This window comes from Aulostomus chinensis, chromosome 15 (genome assembly GCF_037954235.1).
Source record: "Aulostomus chinensis isolate RoL2024-O1b breed Wild chromosome 15, RoL_Achi_v1.0, whole genome shotgun sequence".
NCBI lineage: Eukaryota > Metazoa > Chordata > Actinopteri > Syngnathiformes > Aulostomidae > Aulostomus > Aulostomus chinensis.
Genome location: NC_141334.1, coordinates 6,040,484 through 6,061,837, shown reverse-complemented (window position 1 = coordinate 6,061,837; position 21,354 = coordinate 6,040,484). Strand labels below are relative to the sequence as shown.

The window sequence follows — 21,354 nt, the reverse complement described above, 5'->3', positions numbered from 1 at the left end:
CAGAGAGACGAAGCGAAGGGGGAAAGAAAAAAAAAGGAATATGTTTTACCATCGCTCCTTGGACTCAACACACAGAGAATCTCCCAGCGTTGAACTGAAAGATTAAAATGATGTTTATGGCATTTCTGCTTTGTTTTGATGGAAAACACACGAGAGAAAAGCAGAGATGATGCAGGAGATGTGATCAAAATTGTAAGTCAACGCCATTAGGAGGAGAAAAGTCAGGTTTTCTTCTGTGCAAGGAAAATGACTACAAACTTGGTCAAAGAGGAGAATGTCTGTGCTTTTAAAGTATTTAGGGAGTACTTTTACAGAAGCAGGCTGCAGATCAGAGCGTGTGTCTGACTCAAGGACAGTGGCAAAGATGCAGCTGCGTAACAGTAACTGACTGCAGGCGTTATCCATCACACAGAAGCATCAGATCCCCCCGAGGCCGAGCCAAACCACTTGTGGTAACAACAAGTTCTAACGATAAATGAGAGCAGAGAGGAAAACCAGAGCTGTTTTTCCAGGTGCACGGACGGAACGCCAGAGTAGAGGTTTGATATTCTGATGTTTGCTGTCTCAAACTGTTCCCTTCTTATGAATTCAATTCCATTCAAATCAGCTTGTTTGCCCCACAGGGGTCATTAATAGGCACTTTGTGTTGCGCAGGCAATTTTAAACATGGCGATAAATGAATATGAATGAATAGATACATGCATAAAAGAGAAAAACAATCATGACTGCATGACACACTTCTTCAAGTTGGTCGATTAAAAAAAATAAATAAATAAATGAATGAAATATTTGTGGCCACAGTTTGGGCAGACAGTGTCCTGTGGTCATCTCATGCCACGTCGCAATCAATACATGTAGCCTCTTGCCCTCTGATCCTCTCAGTTAAGGTACATTGTATGGTTATGTTCTCATTTGTATGTGTGGCTTGGAATGCAACTAAATAAAAAAAAACAAAAAAAAAAAGATACAAAAAAAAAGGTGTCATGGGTTTTAATAGTCATGTTTCCATAACCATGTACTAATGTGCATTTTGTAGTTGTACATCAGAAAAGATTAAATGCGGTGTAGAAAATATTTTAAAAAAATAGATTCATGGGATGAGGTTAAAGCTTTTGTGAATACACTAGGATTTGGCAAAGGTTTGAGTTCAGTTATAAAAGCCACTTGCAAGACGAATATTGCGTAAGACTGTGTAATATTTGAATTTACGTATTGAAAGATTACGAGGGTACAAATTATATTCAAGGAAATTCCTCATGTGCATAAAAAAAGGATTCTTCTACTGTCAGATCTTTTTTTTTTTTGTGAGGTTTCTAAAAACTTTGAGGTGCATTTGAATGTAAACGTGACTGCTGACAAACTGAGTGTAGTAAAACGGCCTGGGAGTCACTTTCAAGGTTCCTTTAACAAGCATTTATCTTCCTCCTGTTATGACAATTTGACATCAGTGCAAGAAAAAAACTAAGTAAATTGATAACAGTGAGAGAATTCATTATTCCTTTTAAGCTGTACGACAGATTGAAGGTCTGTACTTTTTGTGTTGTCAGGATGGGGTTACTGTTGCTATGGTTACGTCATGCCTGCTCTGTTTCCTCACTGTTGCTCAGGGTTTAGACTGGGGACCGACTCAGCATGTGGGCCGAGAGAGGTAGAAAGGAAAAGAGGTGGAGAGAGAGAGAGAGGGAGAGAGAGGGCCTGCTGGGAGGCGGGGCTGCACATCCAGAGGAATCGCTCCAGCCGCCGGGGTACGAGGAATTAATCAGACAGAATAAATTAGAACATGAAAGGAGAGAGGGAGCTTAAATTTTCATCTAACATCACCCTATCTTTTCCTATATCTGCTCCCCCCCCCCATCATCTGTCCATCCATCTCTTCTTCTTCTGTCTATCTTGGTTGTGGTCTTGTCTCCCTTTTTCTTCCTAATATTACAGCTGATGTGTTCAATAACTTAGTTTATCAATGTACGGACGGGAAATTTGTCTCTGGGGACAAATTTCAGTATTGTCCCTTTCACCTTTAATACATTCAACTATTTTTATCCGTTAGTCCTCAAAAAGTGATAGATTGGCGGATAAAATTACGTTTTTGGGGGGGTTTCTGGGAGAGTCCCGAAGGACTGGAATGAATGAAAAATGGATAAAAACTCAAAACAGTCATCGGTTGTTGGTAATTTTGGTCATTAGCCAGTTTGATGTCCACAAGGGTCAAAGTTCATCAATTTTCTGTCCCCCCTGGATGAAGGTGGCATGCACTGAGACTTCTAAGAGAAGCTTAGAAGTGTTTGGTGTGCTGACAGTAGTCATCAGCGCTGACAAATGGCTACTTCTCCCATGCGCTCGTAACAGGGACCATCATCTCATCATCAATCTTCCAGATAAGGGATGGGTTTTTTTTAAACGGTCATGAGTTGGACAGCTTGACCCGCATGAGATGAGGATGATGATGATGAAAAGAGTCAGCTGATTGCACCTCAGCCTGGGGGGGTGGGGGGTTAGGTTGTCCGTGATGTCACCGCTGACTCTTCCATGTCCAAGTGGTCTTTATTGTCATTTGGGAAAGTAGCGCATGATATTTGTTTAAGAAAGACAAGTGAAAAGTGAGAGTGTGAAGTGTCCCCATCTAGATCTTTAGAGAAAAGCAGTTCTGCCCGGTTACAGTCGGACATATGAATTCTAGCAGTTTGCTTGTCTCTGACCTCGGCGAGGCTTAAAATACACGGAATTCATAATAACAATGTTGCCCGTTCAACAAGTGTTGCCCATTGGTTTAAGCTCTCCTTGAAACTGTGCAGATGCTTCAGCCTTCCACATGACCGATGAACGCAGGGTTCAATTGAGGTTTAAAGTTAAAGTTTTAAATTTAGATATGCCTGCTTGTTTGGAATAGGTTTAGACAACTCTGTGGTTAAAGCCTGGGACTTGGTTGGAAAGATCGTGGCTCTGGTTAAAGTAGAAATAAATACAAATAAATAAATAAATTTAAACGGCTGCAAATGTCCCACTCATCTCATTAAAAACCCTGCTTTGTCACCAGGAAAGAGGGGGGGAAAAAAAGCTTCAAACGTCTCTGATCATTTTGTGGGTTTCATGTGAATGACATTGCTTTTTTTTCCTCACATGACGAGTGAATTAGACTGAGGTATGTGTGATTTATTTAAAGTCAGCTTTCAGGTCGGTCGCTACTTGATTCACCTTACATTTTCTCTAATTCTCCAATAAAAGCGAGCTACATTTTGCTATGTAAATAATCCAAATATCATTATCCTTTAGCTGTGACCTGTGAGACTCTTTTCTTGTGGTATTTGATTGCCGTGTTTGTGTAATGAACGCTGGCACAGCGGAAACGCGTCGCAGCAGGGGGTTTTCTTTTTATGTGTGGTGGCATTTCCCATTTGGGCACATAGGCTGGTATTTAGAGCAAACTAGTGAGTGAAAGCTGTCCTCAGCACAGCCGTAGAGAAAAGTTTTCACAATGACTGAGATATAGACGTGATCAGTCATCACAGCGGGGGGGACGGGACCACATAACCCCGAGGACAGGATTGCAATCACTCCGGGGATCTTTGAGAGAGAGAGAGAGAGAGAGAGGGAGGGAGAGAGGGAGGGAGAGAAGGGGTTTGAGGCTGCCTGTTTCCTTCTCTGCTGTAGGTAGGAGGAGAATCCCCAAAAGGTCATTTAAAATTTTAGTTTGATCTTGATGATAAAGCGATTTTTTTTATTTTTTTTTATAAATCTCCATCACCAGATAAATCGGGTCAGAAAAGCGCATCGGTAGAAATCTGACATTTTACACCGCAAACAATATTTCTGAATAAAATGCAAACACAGACGCTTTCCCGCCTCTGTGCCTTTTTAACAATACAGTCAACAAACAGCTGCGTTTTTTTTTTTCTTCTTTCCTTCTTGCCTCTGCTAACCGTCTCCCACATGGCAGACAAATATGGCTGTGGTTTTAGGATCCATTGTTTGAGCAAACCAAAGAGAGGATTTATGCCCGCTGTGGTCGGCTCATTTCCTCCCGACTCCCTACGTCAATATTTTTGTTGTGGATGATTGCTTGCTTGTCACAAACAAGTTGTTAATTGTGGAACTTTCTGATAGAAATAAACAAGTAGAGCATTAATTAGCTCTCTTCAGGACCAATCATTAGAGGTTCATTTTTGCAGAGTAAAACACAATCTTGTGCCCAGAAGGGAAAGTTGCCTCCTTGTCTGTCTCCTTCCGCTCATTAAGAGAGCGATAACTCATCCCTGAATGCATCACACTGGTCGGATTCCATTTCACGCCCAGTCATATCCACGGCCCCGAGCCAGCTGCAACAGCGTCTTCTCATGAAGGGTTGCTTGCTACAACCAGCCTGAGCTCTGATGCCAGATTAAGTGTGAAAGCTTTGTCTTGTCTCCTCTCTTCCTCTCTCTCTCTCTCTCTCTCTCTCTCTCTCTCTCTCTCTCTCTCTCTCTCTCTCTCTCTCTCTCTCTCTCTCTAGCCTGGTCAGTGTTTTCTATTGCAGCTATACCATTACTGGCAACATTACTGCATCTTCTGTGCTGTTACATCATTATTGGCTCCAGTCCTGTTGGTAATGGAACATCAAAGTCAGGAACCTCGCACGTTTGCATATTAAATTCATCCGTCCATTCATTTCACGATCATCTGCCGACTATCTGGAGGAGCAGGTAACCCAGGTGTCCCTCGCTTTCTGGGGGACCCCCAACCTTGGCTAACACACACACCATCCTCCCCTCACTTATACAGATTCAGAAGCTCATTATGTACATCAAGATCGAGCAGAATGGTACCAAGAAACTATAAAAACTGGAATATAAATAGCTGAAAGTTGCTTTTCTGCAAGATGAATTAACATTAAGACTATTGGTAGAACCACTTCTACAATAATAATGCCTTTACCACCTCTCCAACTGCCAAATTATGATGAATCGTTTTACTTACTTTATGAAATACTCAAGGGAGCTAAGAGAATATCAGAAACTCTGTATAGTAATGACCATGTTTTGCATGAATCCTCATCCAAATAAATGATCGTAACACAAATTTTTTTGTTGTTGTTGTTGTACGTCTTTTGACCGTCCAAATATATGGTTAGAATTTGTGTCTCCAGATTAAATTGTATCTGTCTAAAAGAGGAAACTCGTCCAAAGTATGATTGTGTATAAAAATGTGACTCACCCTTAATTTTCAGGGTGCATAATCTAAAAAATTGCATTACTGTGCCACTTATCCATGTCTGCAAGTATGCATGGGTGTTTTAGGAATATAATACTCTATATGATATGTAAAACTCTCATTAGACTCCGATCTACCGTGCGCGTCCTCCTAACAGACTCAAAGCTGTATAAACAGAAGAACTACGCGGAGTCGGCAGCTGTCTGTGTACACATTGGTTTGGGAGTATAATGCAGACCAGTCTGTCCGTTAGCTTCAAGCTGACTGATTCATCATGGCCTCGACCAAGATGTTCCAGTGGTGTGTGGCGGCAATGGACGATGGTGTGTGTGTGTGTGTGTGTGTGTGTGTGTGTGTGTGTGTGTATTTTTGTGTGTAATTAATTACATGCACATTGCTGGGTGTGTTCTTGCATACATGCATTTGTGCATGTGTATGAGCGTGTGTGTAATTGAGGAGTGGGCAGGCTTGGAGAAGCGGGGGGGTGGGGGTGTTTGGCCCTTTTTTAAACATAGCTGCGTTGTTATGGCTGCCTGGGCTTTGATGTTTCCCAAACCTCCAACTAAGAGGCTCTCATTTTGGGCTCCTGAAGCTGGAAATGGCAATGACTTCCAGATTGGGAGACCGACACACCAAGACTGACTTGCCAGGGTGGGACAGGCTGTGGGGGGTCATGAAGGGCAGAGCAGGTCACCTTGGCGAAACTGGGGGCTGGGAAGGGTGGGTGTTCTCCTGATGAGTGCACAGAGCAAGACGAGGATTTGATTGAACCAGTTACATGCTGTTCAGTGACAAAGGGCAGCAGGGTAATTAATGAGGTATTTTATGCACCGAGTCATTATGGAAGTTGCGTCAGAGTGAAGTCAAGGTGAATAAAATGTTTCAGATGTTTGCAGGGAGTGGATATTTTCATTCTCCTCATATTTTCTGGCTAATAATCAAACCTTTTATCACCAGACATCTAATGACACACAGTGTGGCTGTTTCCTTTCACCAAAGACCTTTTCCTTTCAAAACCATATTCTTTCTTCTTAGTCATGCAGTATGGTTTCTAAACTACAAAACCGATGAAGTATTTCACTCTGCTGTTTTTTCTTAGTTCACGTCCATGCCATGAGTTTTATCAAACCAGATCAAGTTCAATCTAATACCAATCTAATCTAATCTGAGTCAGAGCTGAGTCTGGAGTTCCCGTGGGATCGAATGCTCTGTCAGATTGTCAGATCTCTCTCTAGGGAGGAGATGACACCTCATTTCTGATCTGTTTTTTTTTTCTTCTTTTGAGGCTGTTGCACTTTCTCTCTTCGTGCAGGTGTGGGGAATTTTACCGCGCTTTTAGACTCACTTGCTTTTTTGCTCCTCGTGTTCACCCACAAACACACTTATGCATATACTGTTGTGACTGTGCATGTCTATTATCAGTGTTTAACATGCGTGCACAAACAGATACCACTTCTCTCTGACCAGAGGAAGAATACTGTACCGGCAAGCTTTTTTTTTTTCTTCTTTACCCAGACATTTGACATGCATTACTTAACCTCTATTAAAAAAAATTGAAAAAAACGTTTACAACTGAAGCCCTATTTGGACGGGATGTGAGGTCAAATTATTTGACCTCACATCCCCACTGTAAAATTGTTGCACCTCAGGATTTCTGTCATATAACTGGCCAATTCGCACGGGACAAGAAATCTCAATTACTCAATAAGACGTGGGAGGAGTACGTTTGTTTACATCCTGCCATCACTGTCTTGTTGCCATGTTCGTGCTATGTTGCTTCCTGTAGGTACCGCGTTTCTATGGTTTCCACACATCCTAACTGCATCCAACATGGCGTTGAACGGGAGAAAGCGTGCAAAGGCAAGAAACTGGGCAAAAGAGGAAACTCTGTATTTAATATCTGTGAGGGGAGAACGGCGCTTTCAACAAATGTTTGAGAGAATGGTCCACACTGGGTGGGAACAAATATATAGCGAGGTCACAAGGAAATATCCTAAAGTTGGCAAAGATTTCGGTGAATGGTTGAAGCTGAAAGAGAGGATAGAGTACCTGAAAAAGAAGTATAGGGACTTATACAGGATGTGATGGAATGTTACATACATATTTACAGAGGGTCGAATTCGCATGGGATTAATATTACTTACCGTAATTTTTCCAGACCGTTTAACAGAAAGTGAAAGTCACCATAAATTTTACTGACATATTCCGTTTCGTTTGCTGACATGGTGCGTTCAAACAGGACTAAATTCCCTGGTAATAATTACTTCACCCCATGTCAGCACATAAAACCAATCCCGTCTGGCTTTACACTGTGTGAAGCTATCCGTGATTATTGTGATTTTCTGCACTGAAAAGCTCCTATTTTTAGATGGAAATTTAACATTCTTGTCCTGTTGCCATTTGATGAAAGTTGTTCTGCATGGTCAGGGAGTCCAGCTCAGTTTGCGCTGCATTTTATTTTATTTTTTTAAATTTATTTATTTATTTTGCCATTTCTGTTCATGCAGTTTTTCAATATGATGACATAAGATTGACATTACCTGTGAGAAAAGCATGTGGAAAAGCTAAGATAATGCAGAGGGTTCTAGGGTAATGCAACACGATGTCACTGGTCCAGACCAAGCATGCGTTCCTGGATTACTTTGTGACACCACCAGTGTTTCCACTGTGTAGCTAATGACTGGTAGGATGAAAACGAAGTAGCTGCCATAGAAAAATCTTAACAGTTTAAACCAATATGCACTTTTTTTAGTGTCTGATAAACATTTAAACACATTTCGTGTAACTTAACTTATACGATTTGATTCATATTTAATAATAGTTTCAGTGAGGTTTTTTTTTTTTTTTCTTTTTTCCCTTCTTAATTGTCCCCTTCCAGAAGCTGCTTTCAGCTTCAGTCTGACGTTGGATGGATTTATTTTGACTACAAGGACACCTTTTTTTTTTTTTTTTGTGAGATGATTTCATTCCTCCCTTCTGCTGTTACTTTTTCTGTCTGAAATTTCAGACACGTGTATTTGTAAAAAGCCATTTAGAAAACTGTTTTTTTTTCCCCATTTAAAATAGCCAAGAAATGTCACTCGCCGGGGGAAATCTATTGGAGGAAGATGGTCAGTGCAGGACTGCCCATTTAGTCTGACTGTGGCTAACAAATGGAGAAAGATGTCCTTCAAGGTGCATGTAAAAGGAGCTGCCTCGGGTGATGGTTGATAGAAAAGCTCAAACCGCAGAACTGTGTAGTTTATTATTTTATGCCCCTTATGAAATATCAATCCTCTTATGGTGACACATTTTTAAACTCTAACAGACATTTATAATCACAAATACTTCAATTACGTCATTCAATCTAGTGATCAGTTAATGGCAGGAAATAAAAAACAGGACTAGTGTCCCATATCCAAACATCATTTTCATCCTCCAGGCATATTTTACAAATTAAAACAATTTTACAAGTTCCACTGCAAGCAAAGCCATTATTCTCTAATAGGAGTTTCTCAGAATGGTACAGTTATTGTGATTAACCCACAGTTTCAGGGTTTATGAACGGACACATGGTTCACATAAATGGCTTTTTTTTTTTTTTCATTTCTCGTTGATGGAGGGTTTATTTTGTACAAAGTGCGATTCATTTGATGACAAAATATGGCGCTGTCATGCTCAGATCTCTTTGTACGAAAAACTCTTTCCAGCTACAGTTTGATTGTAGCCACTTGAAAGGATCCAGTGAATCCACCATTTAAAAAAAAAAACCAGCCACTGCACTTATTTATGTATTTCTTCACTCCTGCCACACCGGGGCAGGGTGATTGCCAGAGAGAGAGGATGTTTTAATGTGCCATCTCCGTGAAATGTGAGATTAAAGACTTTAGATTCAAAAGCTCTTGGGCGAGGGGGGGCACCAAAGAGAGGACGCTTTAATTTCCGCTTCAGATATAAAAAGAGACGGATCTACTTAGTGCGCCATCTGAAAACTAAAGAATACATTAGAGGCACAAGGTCCTCTAAACGAAGGTGTTTGTGTGCTTGCATGCTACAGCGTTTCTTTGCGTGTGTGTGTGTCAGGGTCAAGGTAGAGGGCCGTCATTACAAACAAGTGATATTTGAGATCCCATTAACTCTTGTATTCAGCAGCAGAATTCTGTTCAAATAGAGAGGAGATAAAAGGCAGCAACAATATGCTGATAAATCAAAGGCCTTTCAAGTGAAATGAGACTACAGAGAGACTCAGAGCTACATTTACCATTTCCTGACGCACTTAAAAAGGTGTTGATATCTAATTGGAATTTTTAAAGTGATCACGTCTTTGAAGTAATTAAATCTTTTGATGTAATCAACAAACGGAAGATTATTATTCAGTTGCTGTTTGACAGTGGATCTTCCCCGGTGAATGGTTAATACAGTGATACAAAGAATTATCAGGTGTACCGTCTCCTCCTCAACAGAATGTCAGTGTTTAAAAGTGTCAAATATACCTGCTAAAAATGCCGTTGTGCAACCTCAGTCGTATTCACTTCTTCCTCACAAAGACAAACTACACCCGCAGGTTGTAATGTGCGTCGAAAGCGTTTCTGGCCTCCTAAAATCTGTGTGAAGCTGATTTTCACCCTCAGCTATGAGGCTATGAGGTTGCGAATTCTGCCTGTATCGGTTTGTTTATTTGTATTCTGGATGGCAGTTACACAAAAACCTTGAGAAAGGAGGTATGCGCTCTATAAAGTTCCCTTCTCCAGTTGGAATGGCACGGAACACGTAAGCACAACAGACCAGGAACAATACAGCGGGTAATTAGTGCTGATCATGGAAAGACAAGTTCCCATAACAAGGTAGTTGGGGGTTGCTTGTACTTCCTCTTGCAACAGATCACTGTGAGCATTAAGTCATCTTTTCCATCTCTGCCCTATGGACAAACATTAAGAACGGAGGTTTGGAAATGTTCTAACAGTCCAGTCCAAGATTTTTTCATTCACTGAACACGAACGCCAAAAGAAGAAGGATGAAGGTGAGAGAGGACGTTTTTTCAGGTGCATTCACACCTGGTTCATCTGTAGCATTTGTTTTGTTGGTGTTTACTCCTGAAGATTGGGTGTTTTGGTGTATGCCAACACACCAATGGTGATGGGATAACGGACAAAACAAACAGACCCAGATCGCCAAGGAATGGTGGTCCATTCAAACCCTGGTGTGGTTTGTTTCCAGTGACCATAGAACAAGTTAATCTCGTTAAAATTATGTGTTCAAACTTGAAAACTACATAATAACTGTGAGCAGAGCAGCACTCAAAACCATCTTATTGATTAAATCAGGAAATAATTTTAGAATAGGAAAATGTTTATATCCCAAATCGGCATGAGGGTATTCACTGTGTCAGTATTATATCTTTATTTCAAGCCATGAATGTGTCCATCGGCCAACGATTACTCAGAGTTGTCTGTGTGACAGCAATGATGTACATAACGGCATACAAGAAATTACCGGACTAGTGCCTGCAACCTTTTTGCAGATGAGATCATGTTAAACTTTAACAAAGTGAATGAGCGACTCAGCGGTGATCAGATCTGACCAACAAGGGAGCAGTTTTCTGGCACATGGTGTTTGTTTTACAACTTTGGACTGGTGACGAGTGTTGCCAAGGGAGCCCAAACAAACCAAGATACAATGTTAGCTCTTGTACCAGGACGAAGCAAACACTCTTCATGTGTGAGCACTAGTGATGAGATCTGTCCGCTCCCACACCTGTGTGCACCACTGCAGTAGGACGTGTCGTTGATATCAGAAATGTGGCGAAGCTCCTACATCAGAATCTTTCCAGCTTCTAAAGGAGTGTGTATTGGCTCAGAGTCAAACCAGCGGTCCTTCAGATGGGCACTCAAACATATCATTTTCCCATTAAAACATAAATAAATTGAGGTTCAGTTGGTCATATTTGAGGTGCGTACTGCAAGAAAACCCTGTATTATTATTGATTTGTGCTATGAATTTATTCCTTGATGATATATAGCAGCCTGCAAGGGTGGGTAACTCTATTCCTGTAAATTAAAGGGTGAGTGAACTTTACCCTCCGTTGCATCTGTGTGGATGTGGATGTTTCACTCTGCGTGTGTGTGTGTGTGTGCGTGCGTGCATACGAGCACCTGATCATGCTCTGTGTGTAACTGCCCTGGTTTCTGATTTATCAGTAACTAAACTACATGTTTCCAGTTCAAATATGCCATTATAAGTGTTATTTGATCTCTTAAGTGTGTGTATGTGTGTGTGTTTTCTACTCGCGCGTGTACGCACTTGTCTGTTACAGCTATGGTAATTATGTGTAAGTTGTGTGTGTGCGTTGGGGGGTGAGGAGTGGGGGATTTTTTTTTTTAAATACAGAGGTCTTGATAATCATGGGTTAAATGAGTGCTCTCAGTCAACCTCCCTGAGTGTGTGTAAAAAAAGGAAGGCGCAGCAGAAGCCACTTCAAGGCCAACTAATTACCCCGAGGAAGAGAGGAAACATAAATGGACGATTTTGCGGCTATAATGTTACAGCAAAATGGCTACAACAACCTCAGCCCGTGAAACGGAGCCACAGCTACTTTTGAAGAGTTTCTAGCGGCCCAGCACAGATGTGTGTTTGTGCGTGTGTGTGTGAGAGTGTGTGTGTACGTGTGTGTGTCCATATGTGCAGAAGTCATCGAGAGGCAGAAAAACTGCACTGAATTCACTGTATTTAGAATGTGTTAGATGAGTGTCAGTTGAGTGTGATCACACTTCTTTGACTGTGTGTGTGTGTGTGTGTGTGTGTGTGTGTGTGTGTGTGTGTGTGTGCGCGCGCGCGCGCGCGCGCGCGCGCGCATGCAGGTTGTCTGCTGGACTGTGTCTCTGCGTACTACTCTGTTGCTATTCTGTTAATTATGTATGTGTGTGTGTGTGTGTGTGTGTTTTTCTTCTCTTATATATCATTTAAAAAACTCATTTCGATATTTGTCTTTTCATTTTTTTATATTAACACACACATTCTCACTGTGTGGATTCTTTAATGCTTAACGTGAGATTTCCTTGACATGTAACTTCTTTCAACCTACTTCCTGGTGACACACACCACTGTAACTGGTTATAGTTACAGAGAATTTACCGCAAGTGGGAATTTCCGGAAAACCTTTATATGCTCTGGTATATCAAGTTGTCATTCCCCTGCTAGAGGTTCTGCACTCCCAGGATATCCTGAGAACCTTATTCCGTGGTGTTTCCAGAATATTCCTGGATGTTTGAGATGTCCTTTAAAGATTCGGGGACATTAGTCAGACGGCCTTTAGGGAACAATCCGTTGTTGTTTTTTTTAAGGACATTGAAGGAATATTTTAGCGGAATTCTGTTAATGTCACATAAAGGTGCAAACCTAGAGGGAAGTCCCAATAATATTAACACCTTTAACATTCTCAGAATGTACTGAATGTTCCCTTGGTGTTCTTCCATTACAAGGAATTGTCTTAGAGGATTCTGAGGATCTTACATAAAAAGGAACATCCTCTAGAAAATGGAGAATGGAGGAGAACTTTTTTTTTTTTTAAACATCCCAAAAGTTCTTTCTAATGTTGCAATGTGACGATGAAAATGGAAAATTCTCCAAATGTCGTTTCGGGAACTACAGGACTTTGATAATCAAAAGAGGGTTTAATGAAGGATCCTCCCAATATTCTATGAAGGTTCAGGATTCCTTTCACCCTTTACAGAACATTTTGAAGGTTCCCTTCTAGAACGTCTCCTTCTGTGTGGGTCCATTATAGTGGCAGACGGTTCAGAGGGTTGAAGTACTGCAGTGCAGCAGGGCCATTAGGAGAGAAACTGGAACTAAACTGACCTCAGCGAGGAATGCAGGAGAACAGGTTGAGTTTGAATTGTCAGTCATGAAAAAGCTCTAAAAGCTAATTTAATACTTATGTAAACCCCAATTTGATTAATTCAACATGGCCTTTTAAAAACTAATCAGGAACATCAAACATGTATTCAAAGAAAAGTTGCAATCAAATTAAGCCAAACATTCAGATAAGATGGAGAGTTTTTCATGGCCGCAGTTAAATACCTGCATGTCTCTGATTTCGCACACATTTTATGTTCAGTGGAAATTTAAATGTAGAATAAAGCGTCATTGACATCAGGTTGTGTGATGTCCCTGTCATGTTACCCAATTACAAGGCTCATGTTTTGAAAAATGTCAAATTTAGAGCATGAACTGTTCAGAATGTGCAAGCATCTGCTGCCATTTATTGATATTAATTAGTCTCCCCATCAGAAATACAGTATTCTGTCTTCAGTTTTAAAGGAACATGAGTTTTATTATTTATAATTTTATTTCTGGATTGCATTTAGAAGATTAGATTAGATTCAGTCAGGATTTTCTTGTGAGTAGGATTTGATACTTGGATGTTGACCCCTAACAATCCCTCTTAAAACCTTAGAACGCCTAACGTAAGGTTGTTGTTGAATAGATCTACCTTTAGATGATTTGTTGCCTTTTTACAGGATGCATGATATTGAATTTTGCCAATATTTATGGATCTCGGTATTATGCGTGTAAAAACAAGATTTCATGATTTTTTTTACAGACTAAAAAAGAACATGTAAACACTGAATTGGAAAAGGTACCATTTGTCCCGATATACAAATATACAAACATTTAGAAATTCCACAGGTAGATTCTATTGAATTGTTAAAATTGAGCACCGGCCATCGGTCTGATACCTGTGCGGTAAAAAAAATCAGCTAATGATGCACTGATATTCGTGTGCAACTGGCCTCTTTTTCGTAATCTTTGTATATTCATCAAGTGAAAAGCCTTGTCCTCTATCAGTGTGTGAGTGAGAGCTTCCTCTGGTTATTATAAATGCAGACCACCTTATCTAACCCTCAACACCACCTCTGCACTGCTCCCACACTCCTCCTGCCCCGCCCTCAACCCTCCAACCCTGCGGCTCTCTGGTGTACAGGTAGTGCGTTTTGTTTTCATGTTTCTCCACATAAAAAGCGGTGTAGGAGCTTGATCTTAGCTTCACGGCTAGTCGTATAGCATACGCATGAGTGCCCGTTTGTGTGTGTGTGTGTGTGTGTGTGTGTGTGTGTGTGTGTGTGTGTGTGTGTGTGTGTGTGTGTGTTCAGATGAAAGTTTAAGATGTTGATGGATAGGAGGTATTGAAGGTGTGTGTGTGTGTGTGCGTGCACGCGTGTGTTAATGTGGAGTGTAGCGTGTGGAAGCTCTGCTTATAAGTGATAAGGTATTCACTTTGTAACTCAGCAGGAGGCCCTGCAAGTAGCAGCAGATCTGCCCCTCTGTAGTGCTCGTGTTGCACACAGACACTCATGCAAATACACACACACACACACACACACACACACACACACACACACACACAGTCTTGCCCATCTCTCCTGTAGAAAACACGACAAAAAACTTTTCTCAGACATGCTTATATACATGAAAATAAGCATCTTTGCCAAGCTTTCAAACACTTAATACAGCTCACAGAAGCACACACATATCCTCCCAGTCCACACACACACACACACACACACACACACACACACATACACACACACACACACACACAGCGCCCAGTTTAAACATATGCAGTTAAACTGCATCCAAGTCTGCCTGTCCGCTGCCTCCAACACTGCAAACCGCTGTGACGTATCGTATGTCAGCCAGCATGCTGTGAGCATTAGCAATAACTGGATTTCACATAAGTTATTGGAAGCCATTTGTAAACAGAAACATGAAAGCAAACAAGCTCGCACGCAGCTTCACTTGATCATCAAAGGCTTATCGATCAAATGGGCCTCCTCCTCCCTTCTCCTCTGAAAACCAACGGGAGCGAAGTACAGCCCATCTGTTTGTTCTAAACCGTGTTTAAAATGCTTTTTCTCTCTTTTTTTTGTCATATCAACATGCAAACACAGATGTTGCCACACAACTGAGGAAATTGTTCTTCGAGATTGTCAGATTTTTGTGGGTTTGCATCTTAGAACATCCTCAGTGACTCATTTATAATCCAGTAACTACTTCCCGAGCCAATCCAGGTTTCGTGGAATGGAGTGGCTAAATAAGTCAGAACCTTTTCAGTGTTATGTCGTCCTCCTTCTGCTTGTGCTGCACTCCTCTTTGCTTCAGTTTAGAGTGCAGCACTCCATGGTGTTTTAACTGTGTGTGAATGAAAACTTTTACATGAGTAACAGAGTCATTGAACTCATTAAATTAACATCTTAATTCTTGTTATCGTTTACAGTCCAACAAAGTGTCAGTGGTGCAGCAGTCTCACGCGATGCACCCACTGACGTCCCTCCTGCCCTACAGTAACGAGCACTTCAGCCCGAGTCCTCCACATCTGCCCACAGACATGAGCCAGAAGACAGGTAAGCGCAAAAACACACACACACACACACACACACACACACATACATATGCATATACTTAGGGTGATACAGACACAACAGGCTCATACACACACACACACTGTAAACTGATGTTGGATTCATGCTGAAATACTGAGACAGACTCAAATAAACACAAATGTGTTCCAGACGGCCACTAAATCGCTGATGAAACCTTCGTCCACATGGACACCAGGATCTGTCTGAGCTGCTGACACATTATTCATCACATCTACACATGCAGCACACATCCCATTAGACCAGAAACCAATGTTTTATAGCCATATTCTATTGATTGTTGTTTCTGTTAAGCTGTCTATGACACTACGACTAATATTTGCGGGGTCCATTCACGATGCGCTGCATTCGTGGGGCATAGTAGGATTTTGACGTTGCTGCATTGGCTCACGCAGATTGGCCACTCAGTTTCATCAATTTCAGAAAATCCAAATTTTGTCAAAATCTAATCTCAACATTCATTTGCAACTTCTTCTCAGCCATATTGTCCAAGAAGTCACTCTGTTTACAAACCGAGAGAACAATACAGACTACTGCCACCTGCTGGTATCAAGAGTTATTGCATCTTATGCAGAACGTACACGCTCACTGACCACCGACTATAGACTTTGCTACAGCGTGTTCTAGTCTTAACTTTTTGCTCAGACAGGCAACATGAGACGACACAAAAGTTGGCCTTAATTGTTGCTAGTTTTTGACGTCTGTGTGTCTGTGCCTTACACACAGATACACACATAGACAAACACACACACACACAACATTATGAAATATTTGCATGATCTCACCGCCCCTCCCTCGCACATGGACACACACTTCGGCACGCATGCATTGTGTGAAGTGGCAGCACCGGCTCTGTCGGGCTGTCCCACGGCTGCTCTGAAGTGGCCTGCTCCTCTGAGGGGACTGCCAGCCACACACACACACAAACACACACAAGATGGAAATAATTAGGGTGACAATCACACAAACTATCTCAGCAGCACACACAAGGTTCTCTTTAGGGAGCACTGAGCATACAAATACACACTGTACTCTGAAAGTCACAAACAAACACACCCTGACATTCAAACACTGCAAGAGGTGGGTGGGGCTTAAAGGGAGGCAGTGTTGGTTGGCCCGTCCGTCTGTCAGTCTCACATTTGGCTCCAGTCCGAGATACTTCAATTACTGACTCTTGAATCTGATGGCTATAATCATAATCTCTAGAGGATGATTGTCTGACTGATGTTGGCAACATCCTGATCTCTCAGCAGCTTCGCTGGCCAAAATCCTGGCAATCACCTGATTGCCTCGCATGCACTTAGCTGAGCCCATTCATGGTCCCCAAAGGAGAAGCTGGATGTATCTTGGTACATTTGACTAATTTGTATTTTTCAAGGGCTCTATCACCGTACTTTTAGGAACGCCTGTCCCTCAGAGGGTTTTGTCTATTAATACTCTTGTGGGTGATTTTCCTTGTTTTGTTTGTTTTGTGGGGCATCATCATCTTCTCAGTGTACAATCCTGCATACAAACTATAGCCACAGGCTTGAGCTGTTGTTTTGAGCATCTCTCAGTGGAAAGAATGAAAGAATGGGCATCATTTGGGATCAAATTCTCTTTCACGGGTCTAAAACAAGACTGCTAACTCTTAGAGTGGCTCTGGTCCTGGAGGTGGATTTCCCCTTCAGTTACTCCATCTAGGTCACTGGGAGCATTTATCATATCCAGGTATTGATGTGATTGACAGTGACCAGATGTCAGTTACCTTTCCTGTCTCTTACCCCCTTCCCTGCTCAGTCTGATTCATGGAGTCACCAATCTCAAACTCTGAATTTCTTTAGTCCGAATGAAATAATTTAAGGATGTCACAGCGGTGACAATGATGAATGTACATATATTCAGAGAGATGAGGAAACTGGAGGCGAGAAAGACGAAGAAGGTAAAAAATTGAACAAAAGCCTTTATTCGTCTGTGATTAGATATTAGACAGTCTTACCTCAGGCAGTCTCCTGCCTCCTTGTCTGGAAATCCCCCCTTCCTACAAACAGACTCCTTGTATACTGTGTGCATGCACGTGTGTGTGTGTGTGTGTGTGTGTGTGTGTGTGTGTGTGTGTGTCTGAGTCCGACACTACCAAAGTGACTCAGTTCATAATGACAGACTGAACCACCTGCTTCTAGACGCTGACACACACACACCTGGCTGCTGCATTTAACCTTTCTCACACCATCTCACCTGAATTCTGACAACGGCTCTCCTTGGCAACATTGTGAAATGCACACACACTCACACACACACACACACACTTACACACACACACACACCAACTTACCTCATGCCTCATATCTTTCATTAACTTGTCACAGGTAGAGGTTAACTCATCAGTGACATCATTTTCCAGATGAACTAAATTTAACCGCTCAACATGAATACACCCTTCATGGACTGAACTGATCTGAAACTACTTTTTCTTGATTCGTCATCTCCTTTGTGCAGCATTTTTCTGCAGTTGGAAAAAGATTTAGATTAAAAAAAAATTTGCCTCATGGCAAAGAAGACTGGCTTTAGTTGCTATTCATTGTGATCCCTCTAAAATATATTTTCATAGCTACCTGGATTTAACAAAACCAGACATGTGCGAGTGGCTGTTTCGAGACTGCCTCTTTTATTGAATACCTCCCTTCTTTGGCCTTCATTGTACCATGATCTTCCAGCCCTCACTTTAATATTTCACTGCACCTGAAATATTGTCTCACATCTCCCTCTTAGTATGGTTCACTTTATTTCTCAGACAGTGAAATACAGTGTATCAGCAGTTCCTTTGGTAAATATGTTTTTAAAATATTATTTTAGTGATAAATTTTGCATAAAAGTTTGTTTGTTTTTGTTTTGAATTTAATATTGAAGTGCACGTCCAAACCATAGTGGACATGCAGGTGAATCTAAGCTTCACTTCACGTCGTCACCCATCATCAAAAGACTTCACGTAAGACTGACAGTGACAATGACAGGATGCAAGGAAGCCCGTATCCATGGTTACCACAGAGCTTGGTAACAGTGTGTGTTATTATGCCTCTGTGCCAGCGACAGCAGTGGTCAGAGGGTGCATCTTTATCATTCTCATAAATATTCCAGTGTCATTACATCTGGTATATCACCAACCAGCTGATTCTAATTTGGTGGTCAAAGTCAAGGTCACTGTGACCTCAGAAAACACATTATTGGCTACCACCAAAAAAAAAAGTTTTAACAGACGACCAAATTCTACATAAATATGTAACTGAACAAAACACAACAGAAACACGATGTCCAAAGTTGCACAAAGTATAAAGAGTTATTTTCTACCAGTTGCCTTGCTCGTTGTTGTACTCCTATATGCAATGTTTACGCCTAATGAAATGCATGTAGTAGGCTTCAGGCTCTAGATTGTTTTAGAGTTGATGAACAAATGGAATTGAATTAAATACATATATTTTTACTCTTAAAAATGAATTTGTTTATTTTCAGGGGGATTTTTCTTCATATTATGCAGTAACAATCATGTTAAGTAGTTTCCAGAGGTTTTTTTTTTCAATTAATTGAAATGAAATACTGGGAAAATACGTTACTGCTTGTCATATAATGATAGATAAAGAGATTATTTCTGACTAAACCAGCGTCTTTCATTTTAAAATACACCAAATTCGTTTCTGAATGTATACAGTGCATGTGTCATGTAACGAATGATGAGAGTGTGAGTCACTTCACCTTAACACGTGAGAAAATGAAAACTGTATATTTAATTGCAAAAATGATGACAAAGATGAAAACCAAACTCATATTTGACACTGTGCATTTGCACAGTAAAAATGAACTTTTACTTTTACTGTGACTTTTCTTGTTTGCACCAAAACTGTTCCTGTACATGAGTATGTCAGTGTTCTTTACTGTAATAAAAGCCTAACAAGTTCTCAGCTCAGGCTCCTTCATCTTCACCACTCAGGCTTGTAGTAAAGTCATTTTAAGGCTCAGATGCTGCAGCTCCTTCACTCTCAGTGGTTAGAACCACCACAGTGGACTATCAGTGCAGAAATACTATTTTCAGGTCCTCGACTCGTTCGTTTAACACGAACACATTCTGATAGCGAGCTCGCATAGCACCGGTTTGACTCAGACGGTTAGTCTTTGAAGTGTTTCCCGAGACCTGGCGACCGTGAGATAGTTGCTGTGGTTGTTATTAGATGGTTGCTTTTAACAGGGGCATTCCAAAGACAACTGCCCCGTCGCAGCTGCTTATTTTCCCCCTGCAGGTTTCCCAAAAACAAACAGAACTGATGTTGTCAAAACTGAAGCGAAAACGTGACTTACAGAAACAAGCGACATGTTTTCATCACATTCAAGTGTGACAGATTTACAGCGACTGTAAAACACTCATATTATCATTTCAGAAAGCATGTGTTTTAAAGAAAATGATGACCATGTACTCCAGTATTAAGCTATTCTTACATAATCACGTATGCGCTATGAGGTAATCTGCCAATACCAAGAAACATGTCAGTTTAACTTCATTTTATGTAGGATTTTAAAACACCTCTAGACACAAGTGGGCATAAAGATTGATGGCAGCAACAAAATGACCTTTATTGGTGTGTTGATGCAGGATGAGAATATGAAGTCCAGTTTCAAGACAGATCAGCAACAAATGTATTAGTTCCAGTGTTTATTTAATCTGTAAATTCTACAGAAAGTGCCGCACCGGCGGGCACACCGCCTGCAGGGTCGTGTATGTATAGCGAGTCAACAGTTTATTTAAAGGGATTTTGATATTTTAAAAATTAAAGCCTACATTTCCCAATTTTTTGGGTCACAAGTTGGGTGGATATAAAGGAACCTGCATTAGCTTGCTGAATACAGTTAGGTGCTTTAGACTGGGAATCATGAGGTGCTCCCACGTATCATGATGGACAGCCCAAATGCCCAACACAGGACATTAAACAGGAGAATTTATTACATCTGGTTATAAAGCACTTTTGGCTCATTATTTCACCACAATGGATTTGATTGGATCTGTGTTTAACAAAAGTGAGTTGCATTAACAACTTGGGACAGAAAAGGGAGGAGCTGAGGTCTATGATGAAGGAGGAGAGCGAACAGGTAAAGAAGGAGGGCTAAAAGCGGCGAGAAGATGCAAGCCAGAGTCAGGACAGTGAATAAGAGGAGGGCAGTGAGCGAGGATGACAGAGCAGAGGTGAAGGGCGGAAGGGAGTGGTCGGATAGGCAGAGGGAGAGGAGGAAGAATCAGGGTGGTGAGACAGGAAGACTGAGTCAGTCACATTCCTGTCGTCCAGATTTATAGCGGCTCGGGGTCCTGAAACAGGCCCGAAGCCACTGCCAAATTACAGTCATTTACAGCATTCCTCTGCTGCAAACACAGGTTAGCAGCCGGGCCACGCTAAGTGCTAGGTGCTGCCTGTTGACAAATGACTTCCTTTGAAGGGCACAGAGAGAGAGGTTGGATATTTACTGTGTGACGACAGAGAGTCAAGCTTTCTGTGTTGCTTTTGTTGCAAAAGCCCTAAATGCTAAACGTAAAGAGGGCTTGTTTGTTTGCATGTTTGGGTTTCTTTCTGTATGTTTATTTTGAATGTGAGATTTGTTAACCCCGTTTAGAAGGATCAGCTCCCAGTGTAGATGCCAGTGGAGGGTCCCGTAAACTCACACACACTCGCAGCATCTCCTAACATACACACTCTTAGATGCTCTGTGACAGGATGGGAGTGTGTGACCTGTG

General features: G+C 41.4%; 1 protein-coding gene across 10 annotated transcripts in view; it reads left to right on the top strand.

Annotated features, from left to right (window-relative positions):
* tcf7 (transcription factor 7) overlaps positions 1-21,354 on the top strand; it is a 71,331-nt gene that overhangs the window by 29,506 nt on the left and 20,471 nt on the right. For all 10 annotated transcript variants that reach the window (XM_086225611.1, XM_086225613.1, XM_086225612.1 and 7 more), the window contains exon 4: positions 15,440-15,566. In XM_086225611.1, the coding sequence (XP_086081737.1) occupies positions 15,440-15,566 (127 nt within the window). The remainder of the gene's footprint in view (positions 1-15,439; positions 15,567-21,354) is intronic.